Genomic DNA, 17,259 nt, shown 5'->3' on the forward strand with positions numbered 1-17,259 from the left:
ACGACCACCGCCCAAAAATATAATTCGGCAATAAACAGCCACTCTCATTCACCATTCATAAATGGTACAGAATTGTTCTTAATATTATGTTTTATAAAATTAATAAATTAGGGTTGCACTACAATAATAAATAATAATGACTGTAATCTGTACATTGTGCTAAAATAAAAGGACACAATTATGAAAATATGTTTAAAATAAATCAAATATTAATAAAGATGCATAAAGACGTGTCCGTAATCCGTTTATATTATACTATAAATAAATACAACCACTGTACCACGGTTATTTATAGTTTATCCTACAATATAGGTACTGCTCTAGCGCGAGAGTCCAGACGAAAATCGTATAATAAGATTTATAATTAATTAAGGAAATCGGGAATTATATGTTACATTAGATCAATAAAATGGTGTTGTTGCCTGAGTAATTTTTTTAATTAATTACTATAAAATTAAAAAAAAAAAAAAATTAAAAGTAAAAAGTAAATACGGCAAGGATCAAAATGTGAAAATGTACTTACGTCGGTAGATGGAACCGTTCGGATAGACCGGAGAAAAGTGAGTGATGGACGATTGTCGCTAGTCGGCAGTCGCCACCAAGAGTTAGACCGTAGGCCGGTTAGTAGCCGTTGCCTTCCCACACATCCCCACCAATCATATACATCATGTAGGTAGTTTTGAAGAAAACTAGATAACCGGTGCGCGGCGCGTTTTTTCCCAACAATTGTCTTGTCGGTCTCCTTACTGTGTGGTTTTACCCGCTCTGTGTAATCCCGGCTTTATGTGCACAGAAACGAATGTAAACATAAATTCCATTATAAAGCTGGTTGCGTGTTTTGACTTATTTTAGTTTTTACAATGTACAAAATGTGCACAGTGATTGTGTTGGGATAACCGCCCGACTGTTTGGCCCTCGAAATTGATTTTTTTCGAAAGCAAATAGTTAGGTACTATATTATTTTCATAATATTCTGAATATCTGAAAAGTGATTGTTATATAATATGTTTATTTGAAATTTTCATAAATATCTATATTTCTATTTTCTGAATAATGTTTCAAAATATTGAATTTTCATTTTGGTCATCGTTTGATATAGGTACAAAACACAAAAGTTTGAATCTTTATTTGCGCCTTTATGATGGCGATTATATTCAAATATTCAATGACGTATATTTGGACAAAGACGATTTCAAACTTTGTCGATTCAACACCATGTAATCTACCTATAATATACATATTACATACGTTTAATAAAAAAACTGTCGTATATACTGCGCTCTTACTACATTACCTCTATTTTGATTTATTTGTACAACATTATAATTGTCCTCATCTGCAGAACTAGCACTTTCACTTTCTTCATTATAATCATCATCTTCACTACTATCTTCTGTGCTACTATTGTTATTATCGTTAAGATTTATATTATTAATATTTAAGTGATTTTTAAAATGTAATTTCATGTTGTGTAACACTGATAATGCTACTATAGCAACTTTAGCGTTCTCGAGACTTATGGTCATTCCTCGCAATAGACAGCGAAAACGTTGCTTGATTTGTCCAAATAATCTCTCTATTGTGTTTCTTGCTCTGATGTGGGTGTAATTGTATTGTCGCTCCTTATCGTTTTGAGGATTAAGAATTGGTGTTAACATATATGGAGTACAAGCATAACCACTATCACCAAGTAAGATACCATTTATTGATCCATTTTCAAATTGTTCCTTGATAAGACTTTCGTTCCAAATCCTTGAATCGTGTGCACTTCCTCTCCAACGAGCAATTACGTGCAATATATGACAATTTGCATCACAAATTACCTAAATTATTAATTATTAATTATAAGCAGGGCTCGGAAGTTATAGCACTAAAAAAAATGATTTTTAGCGCCTAAATATGCACATAAAAACATTAATATAAGCGCTATAAATAGCACTAAAAATTGAAAAATATGCAAAATAAAATTTTTTATTTAAAATTTTTTTAAATTATACAAGTTTTTTTTTATAAAATATGATATAGTAAATATTTGAGAAGTAGGCACTTTTCCGGCTCTGGAACATTTTCTGTTAACATAAACATATAAAACAATTTATTAATAAATGAATAATATAGTGTATTAATTTTATTTACCTTAAAAATTGCACTGAATAATAAGATGTTTTCTTATATTTTCAAATTTGAATGATCTACGATTATTTGATAGTAGAGTTTTGTATGCCGAGAATGACCGCTCTACATCAACAGACGTCACTGGTGCGTATTTAAAAAATGTTAAGTCGTTATAATTTAAGTCTTCAGGAAGACCATCTAAATTGACTTCTAACTTCTTCTGCGACTCTGTGTAGTCCATGCACAACACATGTTACATGAATCATTTTTGAGTAAAGGCTTTTTAGTACTTCTCCTGATTTAACCATGTAAGGTGCGGCATCGGATAAAAATAAAAGTACATTGTCATGTTGGATACCAGCCGGCCATAATATGCTCATCGATCTATAAAAGTTTGCTGATTGTGGAGTGGTTAGCTTTTTCTAGTTCCTCCGAATTAAGTAAAAAAATATTGCCTGCATTATTTTCTCAAGAGTGCCTACTATTACATTTGCAATGTAACGACCCTGTACATCAGTGGTCTCATCGATACTGACCCAAATTTTTTTGTCAGAAATTATTTTCCTAATTTTATCCATGGTCTCATTGTAAATATCATCCACATATCCTTTTCGCAACGTGGATTCACTCGGAATATCATTTTTTGTATATACTTCCAAAAATGTTTTGAAATTTGGGTTTTTCTAACTTGTTCAAAGGAATGTTAGCAGAAAAAAAGCCTCACACAAATCTTTGTTAAATGACGATTTTTTACTTATATTACTTGTCGCTGTCAATAACTGTTGTTGTTTCCGATTTATTTGATTTTCATCCCGGGCAAGGGCCTTTGATATGTTTGTCACTTTTTATATGTTGTGATACGTTAAACTTTTTGTCAGAATTAACTTTGATTTCACAAATTTTACAAAATAATACACTTTTATCAATTGAAAAAATATTAGGACCATATAAATTAACATAGGTTTGGAGACGATTTGACAAATTTTGTTTAACTTTGGGCATTTTTAAACACGATAAATACTATAGTTCACGATCAAACGCACACGCAACACGCAAATGACGGCAGAAGTGCAGAACGCAGAAAACCGAAATAAAATCATAGGTCTTTACGTACGGCGATAACGCCGTGTCTTACGTAAATACGACGAATTCGATAACTGCAGTTAATATTTTGATACAATTTTTAAAATAACTAAATTATTGGAAATTAACGGAATTGTCCGATTTAATCGACGATAACAACGGTCTAAGGCCGTTTATGCCGGATGCGTACCATTTTAAAATAAAACAATTTGTTTTCGTTCACATATTCGTAGGCGGCTGTTTGGTAGGTAATTTAGTTTTTCAACAATATGTGTTTATTTCCTTAAATATGCACATTAACAGCATTTATTTTATAACTCCTAATTAGCAAAATATCTCCTATAATATGAATTTATGTGAAAATATACCCAAAAATAGCACTAAAAACCTAAAATTAGCAAAATAGCAGTAAAAACCGTAAATATGCAAAAAATAGCAAAATAAAATTTCGTGTATGACATCAGAGAAGTGTGAAACATATTTGTATCTTACTTTGGATGTTCTAGGACGAACCAATAAAAATATGCATTTGCTAGAACTTCCGAGCCCTGATTATAAGTATTAAATATAATTTTAACAAGATTTTAACTTTAAATTTTATAAATTTGAGTATTTTAATAAAATATATGTTGTATGGCTTACTTGAACATTTATTTAATAAAAGCCTTTTCTATTAATGTACAATTGAGCGTAGTCACCTGCCACTTTTTTGATCCGTATATGTGTACAATCGATCGCACCAATTATCGAAGGCATATTAAATTTTCTACGAAAATCTGCCTTTTTAGTATAGCTAACTCTTCATTGGTCTGTTATGGGCTATGAGATATCTATAAGATATCTACGAGATTACAAGGCTAAGTTAGTATGACCATGCCTCGTGTCAAGGGTAATGCGGATGCTACTATGACCATGACACGTGTCGGGATAGTAAGCGCACCAATAATTACAGTGCACTAATGATGCATTTGAGATGTTATTGCACATTTTCAAATTCGTGTCCGAATTTGCAACAACAACAACAAGGACACCTGGTTTTACCCAGAAGGCGACCACACGATGTAAACAAGAGACGCACCACTATATATAAGGGAGCCCGAAGACCAGCAACGGCAGATGTACCAAAGCTATCAACAACTGAGCACTTTCACGTCACTCAGCCACTTATTTATTTGTTACATGTATTTTGTTTATATGCAATAAAACATATTACGTTATTAAGTTTAACTTTCATTCAAATTAACCATTTGGATTCAAATCTGATACTGGCACGCAACAGGTCAATAGAAACTTAATATAATTATTTTTTAATGATGCTAGTGCTCTACAAACTTGATTCAAACATCGACTAACTGTCGGTTGACTAACACCATGTAAGTCTCCATTGTCGTCCTGCACCTTAAATTATAATAATATAGGTAATTTAATTTATTTTAAATTCATATATGAACTATTACTATAAACATTAAAACATAATCAATAATTACTTGTCCTCTAGCTAAATAACGAAGTGCAATTAACAATTGTAAGTTCGGCGAAATTGGTTTTCCGCGATTGTTAACTGCTCGAGGTAAAAAGTCACGAATTTCGTTTACGATTTGTAAGCATTCTGCTTTTGAAAATCGATACTTTTTACGAAATTCATTATTAGTAAGTTCGTTGTAAGGATTTTTACGAATCTTATATATTTTTCGCTGTCTAATAAAATGCACATTTCTTAAATTTCTTACGCGTCTAACTTTTTTGTATCTGGAAGCTGGCATAATATTTACAAAATACGAGATAAAATATCTATAAAAAAAATGTTAAAAATTTCGGTAAATGTTAAAGCATTTGTCAATGAGCAAACAGAAAACTTTATTTAAAATTTATTTCTAAGCTTACTCATGCTCACATAAATCAAGGAAAAAATGTGAATATATTTTGCAGTCATAGATAATAATTATAATTATATTATAATTCTTGTAAAGTACAAAATAGCAAATGCTAGAGAAAACCATTTAAATATACATCAATAAAAAACAACATATTTCTATGAGACTTACAATTTTTTGAAAAAATAAAAGTTATTTCTAAGGTATTAATTGTGACTAGCAGGATGTATTCCATAAACCTTAATTTTGTAGATTTTATTTTACATTAATGTTTAAATATTTTTAGGTGCGATATTGGCAATCAAGGGAGACGACAAACCATTGAAAAAAAAAATGTGACTGAACCTCAAGTTATTACTACCTACAACAATCAGTTTTAAAGTCTTATAATGTAAAATACGGAAGTTGTGTAATGTTGCAATATCACAATATTGTATTATTGGTAGGTTATGATAAACAACAGTATATCAACTTTTAACTATATTTTATTTTAATAAGGTAATACATTATTAAATGGATAGTTATTGTTTTAATCATGTTTTACTACCACGTACTATTATAAATATTATAATATTATAAATAATCTAAATTTAAAATAAAAATATGGATCAAGTTATTAAATTTATTTAAGCTTTATTATAAATAACATATGTTTTACTGTAGATGTTATTCTGCTTATGCGATAAAGTATAACATTAGGTAACATCTCAAACAGTTTCTTCGAGGTTCTTTTTTATTTACATTACATACATTGTTCACAACAGACTTCTATAGTTCAGCACAGTCCATCTCTATAAAACCATAAAATAGGTATCAAAATGGTTTTTACTTTTTTAGCTTTCAATCAAATAATATTGAAAATTTACTATTTAGTATTTATTAGTTTTCCATAATTAAAAAAAAAAACCATTTATTGTTGTCTCCGTCTTACAAGTGGGTAACATAGCAAATTTACGCTTAATTCCATTTATATTTTAGAATAATTTATTTATATTTAATGTTTCGAAGATAATATGTAGTTATATTAGATTACAACATTGAACATATTTTGTCATGAGGTCAACAATATAATATTATTATAGGTAAGGTATATTCATTTTAAGGTGACCATACGTCACGTTTTGAACGGGACAGTCCCGTTGTCAAACGTGGAATCTTCGGGACGCTAAAATGTCCCGTTTTTAAAAAGTAGACAAAAAAAAAAATAATGAAAATAAATTTTCGTTGACGAAATATTGTACATAATAGTATAATACATAGTACGTACGAGTATATTATATAAAAATTAAAAATATTCACAGTGACTGGTTTATAAATTTATAATTACACTATCGTTCCAGTACGAATCGATCGTCACCCGTATTCGTATAAAATATATCAAATCTGTATGTATTGTGTGTGTGTTGTGTACGCCGTGCGATCGAACGAACCACGATATAATAATAGATATACGTTCCGGCAGTCGCTCGATAATTTACTTGGACGTTTATAGTTATATTATGTATTATAAAATAATGAAGAAATTATATAAACAAGAATATTATGTTATACTTAAATATTAAAGATTTTTATTTTCCATCCTTCAGAGTAATCACCTTAGAAAAATAAAACCGATTAAATTATGGTGGATACAAACAAAGTTGTAAAAGGTGAAAAGCCCGCAAAAATAAATTATGTACCCAACAAAAACATAACAGTTAAAAAAGGCCAAGTTCCAAACTCCCTCCCAAAAAAGTTGGCCTATCAAAGTAGTGAAATCTTCATTGTGGCCAAGTTTTAACTATTTTTTAATTCATAACCTCAATGCACTCCTACAAGAGCAACACTTCTCTGTTAGTTGTATTGTTTAACACTTGGTCAGTTTCTAAATGAATCATAAAACATAATTATCGAATGTGCTCACTTATGAGTTACGAGGGTGATGGGGAGCTACCTATTTATAGACAACTGAAATTTTCAATTTTTCTGAAAATTGTTTTTTTATGTGTCGATAAAATCTTTATTAAAATCTCTATCAAAATACTTGAAAATTTAATGCAAAGTTCCTCATAAGTTATTCTTATAGTGATCAAAAAATTATAAGAATAAATAGGCACAATTTTTTTTATTAGCATTTGAAGTTCAAATATTGACAAAAATTCGTCAAAAGCATGAATATTTGCAAATTATTTTGTAGGTATAATTCATAAAAATGTTTGTATAAGTATCTAATTGTTGAAAATTTAATACAAGATTTTTCATAAGTTTTGCTTACAATTATTATAAAATAACTTAAATTTTGATGTATTCAGGCCATTAAAATACAAACCACCTCTTTCACCAACCACTAGAAATTATATCCTAGGCTGACAAATCATCTTCGTTCAGAATCGTTTTTCGTATACAATGATAATTTATCATTGGATTCAAATTTAACCCTCCTATAATGTATAATAGGGATCCACATGGCACCTAATGTACAGCAGAGCGGTACCCACTTGCCCGCTTTTTTTTTAGTTAAATACATATAAATATAGAAAAGATAGTAAAAACAAAACATTTTTCAAGTCAGGTAAAAATATATAAAAAACAAAATTGTACTCCAAACAAACAAATGCCCGTTCAGCAGAACCATTTGCAACAGGAATTGTTAAGTTTAATCGAATTGCAATTAAAATATTAGGAAATACATCTTTTATTTTTGTTTCCTCAAACCATTCTAATATTTTATGCACATTTGAAGCATCAAATGGTGGTTTACTGAGATCCCAATACTCTCTAAATTGAACAAATTAAAAAATATGAAATAAAAAAATTCGTATAGCCCGTACAGATAATTAAATGTTGATGTGTCTAATATCTATGAGCTAATGCGTACTCTAAACTCTTGTCATTTGATAGAATAAGAAGTACACAACAAAAGTACAACACTCATAAGACGTAGGTACCAATAATCACGATTTAAAATAATAACACAATAAGTATTATTATTAGTTATCATGCATTATTCTGCCAGACAGAATAATCACTATAGTGGCATTTCCCACACGCGCTACAGGGCTCAACAATCTATAAATAGATTATATACAATAAAAACTCGAATAATAAATTATTAACAAAACTATTGATATATGAACCTAACCTATCGCTAATCAAACTCAACCATCGAGAATAGAAATACACACTGTAATATCTGTAATTTCTTTATTCTGTGGTAATAGTGAAATACTGTATATTCCACAAAAACGTCAAAAACATACTTAATTATTTAATATTATACGATATAACTTTTTTTTAATACCTAATTTAATTTTTTGTGACAATGATATTTAGAATTCTTAATTTTTGTCCGGGGGCCCCCATAACATTGTGGGCCCTGGAGACGCGACCCCTCTGCCCCCCCCCCCTTAGTCCCCGGGCCTGGCCCCACTGAAGATGATCACTGCACTGGTCAATGGTCATAATAATACTTATCAAATACATATAAAGACCAGAAGTTAAAAGTAATAAATTCGATATCGTTCGAACCCAAGATAATAATAGTGATAATCATTGTAGTATTGTACCTACTCGCTACTGGGATATACAAATCCTGATAGCTAGATAGAGAATTTAGTTATTAAGGTGCATGTACGATAGGTAAATAAGAAAGTTCGCTGTGGATGAAGGACTTAGTATTTTAACAGAAGCAAGCTGCAAATGGTATTGTGACTGAAATTTTAACCTCTGTACTTGACTATTTTATATTTTTATGCAGTTATATGTTTATTTTTTTTTATTTTTTTATGCATACATAATAACTTAATTTATGACAAGTCTCAAAATTTTGCCACTACCAAAAAAAAAAAAAAAAAAATAAAACTACAACACAGGTAAAATTATTCTCAATGCAATTATTTAAAATTTTGGTAATTTAGATATAAATATCAAGGAGTAAAATTGTCCCGCGCAAAACAGTTTTTACTATGTTACGCGTGTGTAAGGCGGACAACACCAAATGCGGGTATAGGGTCCTCTTAATGAACTTATTGGGAAATCATTAATCAACTAAAAATAAACGTTATATGTTATAACAATATGTCCGTTGGCCTACAAGGTCATGAATTCTATGTAAAAACTTTTAATTATAAATTTGATACTAATATATATAACATGATAAAATAAACTTTTATAAACGTTTATTTTATCATGATATATAATATATTATACTGAATGTTATCGTCTATAATAATAGAATTTAATCTAGAAGATTAAAATATTATTTATACAAGTTATAACTTTATAATCAAATATATTTATATTTTCTACAATGAATAGTGATATTATATATGTTCAATGCAGGGGATGCAGCAACTCATCAGTCATCGACAATATAAAATAAAGCTACTAATTCAAATAGTATAATATTATATTAATAATATAACAGTCTAACAGAATATAATATGACTAATAACTACAATGAGTAATAAGTATCGACAAAAGGGTTAAATAAATTCGAATTTTAAACGATATGTGAGACGCCATCTACTGATTCTGAACCATCAATAGACTTCGTTAAAAATATGGTATTTACAATACTGGCATTTAATAATTCTACAAAAGATGGCACGTACTAAAGACGTCATATAAAAGCATTAAACATACATCAATAAATTAACACCTCCTAGGCTGAAACTGAAATCCAACAAATTCAAAAGAAACAAAATTGAATTAAACATAAATCAAACACTAAAGAAATAACATGAAAAAATATCAAACATCAACAAACTTAACAAACAAAAACAATCAAAATATAATTCTTACATGAACAGTCCAATACAACTAAACATAAAATAGACGATAATCAAATTCACTTCTCGTAGAGTGTAAGTATAATATTTCAATAATATTTGCACTTTAAGTAAATCATCATTAATAATTTTTGGAAGCCGCAAATCAATGGCGGCTAATATAAATGAATACAACAAAGTAATTAAAAACTACTCACGACTACCCGATACGCGTCTTACGGGAAACAGTCACCTGGCGTGTTGGTACGCCGTTTTCGTTTTCTCAACAAGCTATGAGTCCTTTTTAAATATATACGTCTGATGGGAAATTTTCTTGGCTTTCCACGTATGTAGGTTAAGTTCTTCGACTCTCCCGGGAACTCGACGAAAAAAATTAAAAACTACGCACGACTACCGTCGACTACGCGTCCTACGGAAAACAATTATCCGGATATGTAGGTTTATATGTAGGATATGTAGGTGGGTCAAAAGTGTTATACTTATTAATATATTATATCAATTGAACATATCGGCCCCATAGGCGGAGATTTGATCAAATTTGAGTGGGGGATTAAATGTTGCTTTGCAAAGTAAGACGTGGGGGCTTCGCCCCCACACCCCCACTCTATTATCTATCATACCTTCACTCTTCAGTACGCATCAACTACTAAATTACTAAAAATAAAAAATAATAAAAAAAAATAATAATTACTAAAAATTATTAATTTATAATATAATACTATACTATAAATAAAAACTGAAGATTTACTTGATAATGATCAATAAAAAGTTGACTTTCTTCAAATTTTAGTATTTTTATGGTATAATAATTATTATATTGACATTTATTTTGACAACATTTAGGGAAAAAAATATTATTTTGTAAAGTTCCAAAATTTTGTCAATCGTTGTAAAATAAGTACCTTTTTTAATATTGTATACTATGAAAAAGGTTTGATAATTTTGGGGGGGCTTTCGATATTTTCGATTTTTTTGGAGCACCCCCCAATCTCCGCCTATGATCGGCCCTCCTTTAGAGCCACTGGCGACTCCACGGGGAACACCTGGCGATTTACTGTGCTATAAAAATTAGCAACATAGCTGCGCTATCTTGTGTTTTATAACTTAGAAATGGCAATATAAATGTTTGGCGCCTGGAATTAAACATAATGCAGCAACACATACAAGGTTTCTTATCACTATTCGTCTGAAAAACAGTCACCTAGCTTTGGTCACCCAACTTCACACACGTTTCCATGTGGCCCACAATAAAAATACATCATGTTGAAATTTAAGTTTGAGTTGACTGAGTTAAGATTTAGGTATTAAATGTTGATAAATATCACAACAATGATTATGGTAAATACTCTAATGTTTTTATTAATTATACCTTTGTTACTTTCACATAAACTTTTTTACAAGATTAATGATGGATTGCATTACATTATACATTATACATTACATTACATTATATATTAAACATTATATTATAAAAATAATTAACAATAATAGTAATAATAAACTCTGTTACTATGTTTCAGTAAATAATAATACAGAAAATCGATCAATTATCAAATTTAAAATTATAAATGTTATCTAGTGTATCTTATAGGTTTTTTTTAAAATTTTAGTGTGTTATGGTCATTTTAAAATGTACAATAAGAATTTTAAAAATGCTCATAACTCATTAAAATTAAAATATAATTTTAAACTTAAAACTTATGACATTCCCTAGATGGTTATATTCTTTCCGTTAAATTTGGTAAAATGTCAATGAGAACTTTAAACAATATCCATAGTGTGTAATATTATTTACGAATAAACAACAAATTTTAATACAAAAATTAAATTAAGTTATTTACATTAAGTATATTCATAACAATATTTATGAATAACATCACAATTTAAAACATGTCTTGGTTTATTATGTACATTAAAAACAACAGAATTGTAACAGGCCCATACGGGTTCAAGCTAGTTGAAATTGTATGTAGGTATATTTAACAAAATGTGAACACTTTTGTATTAAACAATCATCATTCTCGATTCATCAGTGACCAGTATTGTTTATTGCTTTATAATATTTTTAAATTTAAATTTTTAAATAATTTTCTGTGTAAAATGAATCGTAAAACTAGTGTAATTTGGGACTATTTTACAATTATTGAAAATGAAAAAGCAAAATGTAGTTTTTGTAAAACAGTGCTTAAGTTTAATCAATCGTCAACAACAAATTTACTTAGACACGTAAAATCAAAACATCCAACAATTGATTTATCCAAACGTTTGAGGCCTACTCTTGATTTAGAACAAAGTGATCCTGATTACCCTTCTTGCATTAATGACATCCTGCCGGCTTCAACATCTTCTAATTCAGCCCCATCAACTTCAACGCCTAATAGAGATCGATCCCCCATTGTTCATCGTCAGCCATCATCTAGTGGTCAGCAACAATTGCGTATTTCAAATTATTTCAGCAAACCAGTAACTGCATCCAAAAGACAATTAATTGACCAACAGGTAATTAAAATGATAGTTAAAGAATATTACCCTTTTAGCATAGTAGAGGATATTGAATTTAAAAAGCTTATAAATATGCTGAACCCGGGTTATAGTCTTCCGTGTAGGAAAACCCTTTCAACATCATTATTACCCGTTCTTTATAATACAATTCACCAACAAGTCCAATCAGATATTGAAGTTAATGCACAGTACATTGCCTTAACTACTGATGCATGGACATCAATTAGGAATGAGAGTTATACGGCAATTACAGTTCACTTCATAGATCAGAACTGTCATTTAAAGTCATATCTTTTATCATGTGCCAAATTCCCTGTGAGACATACAAGTCAAAATATTAAAGATGATTTACAAAACGTTATAAGGCAATGGGGTTTACAAAATAAAGTAGCAGCGTGTGCCACTGACAATGCTGCAAACATAACTGCAGCGATTCGCTTATGTAAGTGGAGACACATTCCGTGCTTTGCTCATTCCCTTAATCTGATAGTACAATCTTCTCCGAACACATACAAGAAACAAGAAGTAAAGTTAAAACTATTGTTGAATATTTTAAAAGGAGTTCAATTGCCACTGAAAAATTAAAGCAAATGCAGGAACAGTTGATGTATACTCCAACTCATGCATTAATACAAGATGTAGTTACCCGATGGAATTCGACATTTCATATGTTTCAACGGTTCCTTGAACTAAAAACTCCATTGTTGTCTTCCTTAGCTGATTTAAATTATGATGTAAATTTAACTTCTGAAGATTGGCAAATAATAAAGGCAATCATGTAATATTCTTAAACGTTTTGAAGAAATCACTATTGAAATGAGTAGTGAAAAATCTGTAACGATTTCCAAAACAATTTTATTTAGCCAAGCATTGAGTAACTATTGTCATAAATTAGCATTAGAACAACAGCCAATTTCAAAACTTCAATTATTCATTAATACATTAAAATCAGAAATTGATACGAGATTTGGTGACAACGAAAAAATATGGGTTTAAAAATCATATTGCTTTTGAAGACGTCAAACAATCTATAATCAACAAAGGGAAAAGCATAATAAGGGGGAAAAATGTACAGCAAAGTAACTTATCAACTAACTTAATCCCGACAAATAGCATTAATAAAGAAGATTCGATTTGGAATGATTTTGATTTGGAAGTTACTGATATAGTTCAATCTCAAGATCCAAAGGCACTGATAATTATTGAAGTGGATAAGTATCTTCAAGAACCTATTATAGCAAGGACTAATGATCCATTAAAATGGTGGAATGAAAATAAAAATGTTTATCCTTCTTTATTTGAAATAATGAAACGTCGTTTTTGTATTCAAGGTACATCTGTTCCGAGTGAACGTATCTTTTCAAAAAGTGGCCAAGTTGTAACTGAAAAACGCAACAGATTAAATAGCAAAAGAGTGGAACAAATAATTTTTTTAAATTCTAATTTAGAATAAGTATCATGGTATACTAACCTTATCATCTGATTTTAAGAAGTTGATTATTATAATTAAAATATTAAAATTTGTTTTCTTTACTAGGTTTTAATGTTGTTATTATTTAATATGTGCAAGTTACAGGATTAATTAAATAATATAAAAAAATAAACAGAGTAATAAAATTTAAAATTGTGTTATAGTTATGTCAATGTGTAATTAGTAGTTACCTTTGTTTTTCTTTTTTTCCGTTAGTATCGAGGACCAGAGGAGAAACCATGGTGCCAGTACTTCTCCTCCCGGCTCCCGCCTCCGAAGTCCGAAATAATTACGTATTTACGTAGATTTTATTTTCCAATTTTGTAAAATATTATTTTATAATAAGCACTGATAATTACATTGATAACCCTGGATAAAGTAGAAATCACGGACTATGATTATAATCATAGTCCGTGGTAGAAATGTTGTTGTTCTTATCTATCTCGATGTTGCTACCATGCTACCAGATACCATAGAATTAATTGATTCAGATTCGAAGATATCTGGCAGTGTTACCGGTGAATCAATTCATTCTACAGCTCTGAATCAAATCATTCAGTTAATCTAACTGAATCGATTCAGTGAATCGAATCATTCGTGAATTACACATCCCTACTTATGACACCACAAGAACTTGCATCAACATTGAAAACAGCAGAACGAACAATTAAAAAACAATATGCTATACCTATGGGAACAGAAGCGTCAGAATTAAGTGAATTTTTAAAAATAACAAAAATAAGCGTATACTATGAAAATGAACAATTGGTATTTATTACAAGAATACCATTGGTTGTCGACGTAGAACTTTCATTATATAATATAATACCTATACCAATAAAATTTGTTGAAGATGGAGTTGACTCATGGTATATTTCCACAAATACATATACTTACGTTGCAATAACTAAGGATAGAAAACAATTTACTACCTACACGGAAAAAGAGATAAAAGATTGCATTGAAACAGCAATATACAGAATATGCAAGGCTACACAGCCAATGTTAGATAACAATGATAATACACCATGTGAAACGCAAATATTTAAAACACCGGATGCATTACAAACGGGATGTAGTATCAACAAATTTCAATTACTTAGAAACATTTACCACAGAATTCTTAATAAAAACACATGGATACATGCTGGAGATGATACTTTGACAATAAGTTGCACAGATTTACCCGAATCTTTCGTTCAAGAAATTAAGGTTTCAGGTGCAATAACTATATTAGACATAAATTGTCAAGTATTCACACGTGACGCAGTATTGACTCCTATAGAAGATATTTCGAGTACAAATTATAAAGATTTTGTACCTAATACTAAAATACAAAATATATTTAATAAAATACCTGAACATATACATAAATATAAATTGAGCGATGTATGGAATAATACATCAAAAATACAATTAACAGATCTGCACAGTGTGTCAAAATCACTTGATGAGATTCAGCAAATGATAGACGAAGAAGTTATTAGAGAACAAAGTCAAAAACACCAGTTCATACATTCAAATCTTTTGTATGTTGCAATAATTTTGGCTATACTATCTATTATATTAATAATAGCCATATGCATACTATTAAAATGTAGATACGTTAGCAATCGCCAAGTAATTGATATACCAAGAAGATTGGCTAATTATAGATCACAAATACGAAATGTAAGAAGGGGAAATTTTGCTTCAGAAATATATGATGAAGTACCATTTAGCGCACCACCATCACCACGTTAATATTAATCATGATTTAAGATAATACTGGTTAGACGACGAAATGTGATAAAATCACCGTCAAACAGAATCTGTTATCTGGATCGTGTGTCAGAACTGGTTATGGGCGCTCCAAACGAGAACATTTTGTACTAATATAATCTATGTATAATAAATTATAAAATAAATAAGAACACAAAAAAACAGACAAATTTGAAATCACTAATCAGGTACTTCAACGAGAACCGGAGAACAGTTTAATCTTTAATAATACTTTAAAAAAATTACAAGTATAAAATATTTTAAAATTGTAAATCACAAATATTTAATTTGCTTTATTATTATAAATTTTATTGAAAATCATTAATTAATCAAGTTTTAACTAGTTTAGACAACCTTTTTTTTGTTTTGTTTATTTTTTGATTTTTTTGATTTTGCATGTAGCTGTATTGTCTCATACGCATTGTTATTTAATAAGTAAAAATATTTGTTAACATATCTGTTTTATGTTCAGAATTAGTACATGCAAATTTCAATCTTGTATTGAGTTGAAAAAATTCATTAAAAGTGTCTTCAAATACATTGCTCGAATTTGCATGTATTGCAAAACAATTCTCAATATGTTTAATGATTATAAACAAATTGCTCTCAGGATAAGTAAGGTAACCTTTGGATTTTGCTCTAATCAAATCAGCTTCCTTACCAATACAGTCTTGTGAAGATGTGTTAAGCGTTTTTAATCCTCTTATACACATTTCACATTTAGTTTTATGAACTAAACGCTTAGCAATATACCTAGTACAAAACAAAAAATTAATATAATAAGTAATTAAATAATTACCTACTTTTAAAATTAGTATAGTTTAAATTTTAATAATAAATTATAGCTACCCAGCCAAAAAATATACGATACAATCAAATACGGTAGAATCAGCATAATTGTGTTCTAATAGAACATCATCTAGGTCCCAACAATCTTCCTGTACAATCATATCTATTTTTTCTTTTAATTTGGTAATTTTAATTATTCTTTCAGAACTATTTGCTGGATCTTTAATAATCTCTTTTAAATCTGATAATGAAATAATAGGAATAGATTCTAGAGACATACAGACAAAATTTTATTAACTGCTTTGTTTAAATATGTGTATTTATTTATAATACTTACCTTCATTTACTGTGCAATTTCCTGTCTTAGGAGGTTTTATAACTGAGTATATAGATAGCATACGGTACAGTTGGAGAAAGTTTGGTGTGGTCGGGTGATCATTTGGACCTGCAATTTGTCTTGTTATTCCAAACAATTTCTAAAAATCAAAATTATTATCTAATTAATTAAATGTTGAAATTTTATTAAGTTTTAACACAATTTTTGTTTCAAATTATAATTACTTCCAAATTATCTTGATTACACTTGGCTGTTAGAACATATGAAAATTCACATTTATCCAAAAGATATTCAACTAAGTCGATTGTTGGCTGTATGGTTATCCTAAGTCCTTCATAAGTCTGTCGTGTTAAAAAATATTTTTCTGGAATTAATCCTTGTGAAACATTAGTTTCTCATTCATCTAACCAAACTATGGCTTGACGTAACACCTAAAACAATTAAATTAATCAATTTTCTCCAGTAGTAAATCCAGGGAGTGAGACAAAATGGACATTTCCCTTACACTTGTTTTATACTTTTGCCATCACCTTACCAAAAAAAATAATTAAGCACTGT

General features: G+C 29.4%; 2 protein-coding genes across 2 annotated transcripts; one reads left to right on the plus strand and one right to left on the minus strand.

Annotated features, from left to right (window-relative positions):
- The first annotated feature begins 11,941 nt into the window (after positions 1–11,941).
- On the plus strand, positions 11,942–12,928 carry LOC126554032 (zinc finger BED domain-containing protein 6-like). Its single transcript, XM_050209149.1, has one exon. It carries the CDS (start codon positions 11,942–11,944, stop codon positions 12,926–12,928), a length of 987 nt encoding a protein of 328 aa, XP_050065106.1.
- Positions 12,929–16,003: 3,075 nt separating this feature from the next.
- LOC114121960 (uncharacterized) lies at positions 16,004–16,826 on the minus strand. The gene is made up of 3 exons (XM_050209153.1): positions 16,702–16,826; positions 16,425–16,632; positions 16,004–16,328 (listed from the first exon to the last, which is right to left on the minus strand). Exons 1-3 carry the CDS (start codon positions 16,760–16,762, stop codon positions 16,004–16,006), a joined length of 594 nt encoding a protein of 197 aa, XP_050065110.1. The 5' UTR covers positions 16,763–16,826.
- Between the last annotated feature and the right edge of the window lie 433 nt (positions 16,827–17,259).

The sequence above is a fragment of the Aphis gossypii genome, unplaced genomic scaffold, assembly GCF_020184175.1.
Source record: "Aphis gossypii isolate Hap1 unplaced genomic scaffold, ASM2018417v2 Contig00404, whole genome shotgun sequence".
Taxonomy (NCBI): Eukaryota; Metazoa; Arthropoda; class Insecta; order Hemiptera; family Aphididae; genus Aphis; species Aphis gossypii.

Coding starts and splice junctions, on each gene's coding strand:
- LOC114121960 (XM_050209153.1), bottom strand. CDS start 16,762: ATGCTATCTATATACTCAGTTATAAAACCTCCTAAGACAGGAAATTGC. Junction 16,633..16,701: donor AAATTGCACAGTAAATGAAG/GTAAGTATTATA, acceptor GTATGTCTCTAG/AATCTATTCCTATTATTTCA. Junction 16,329..16,424: donor ATCGTATATTTTTTGGCTGG/GTAGCTATAATT, acceptor GTTTTGTACTAG/GTATATTGCTAAGCGTTTAG.
- LOC126554032 (XM_050209149.1), top strand. CDS start 11,942: ATGAATCGTAAAACTAGTGTAATTTGGGACTATTTTACAATTATTGAA.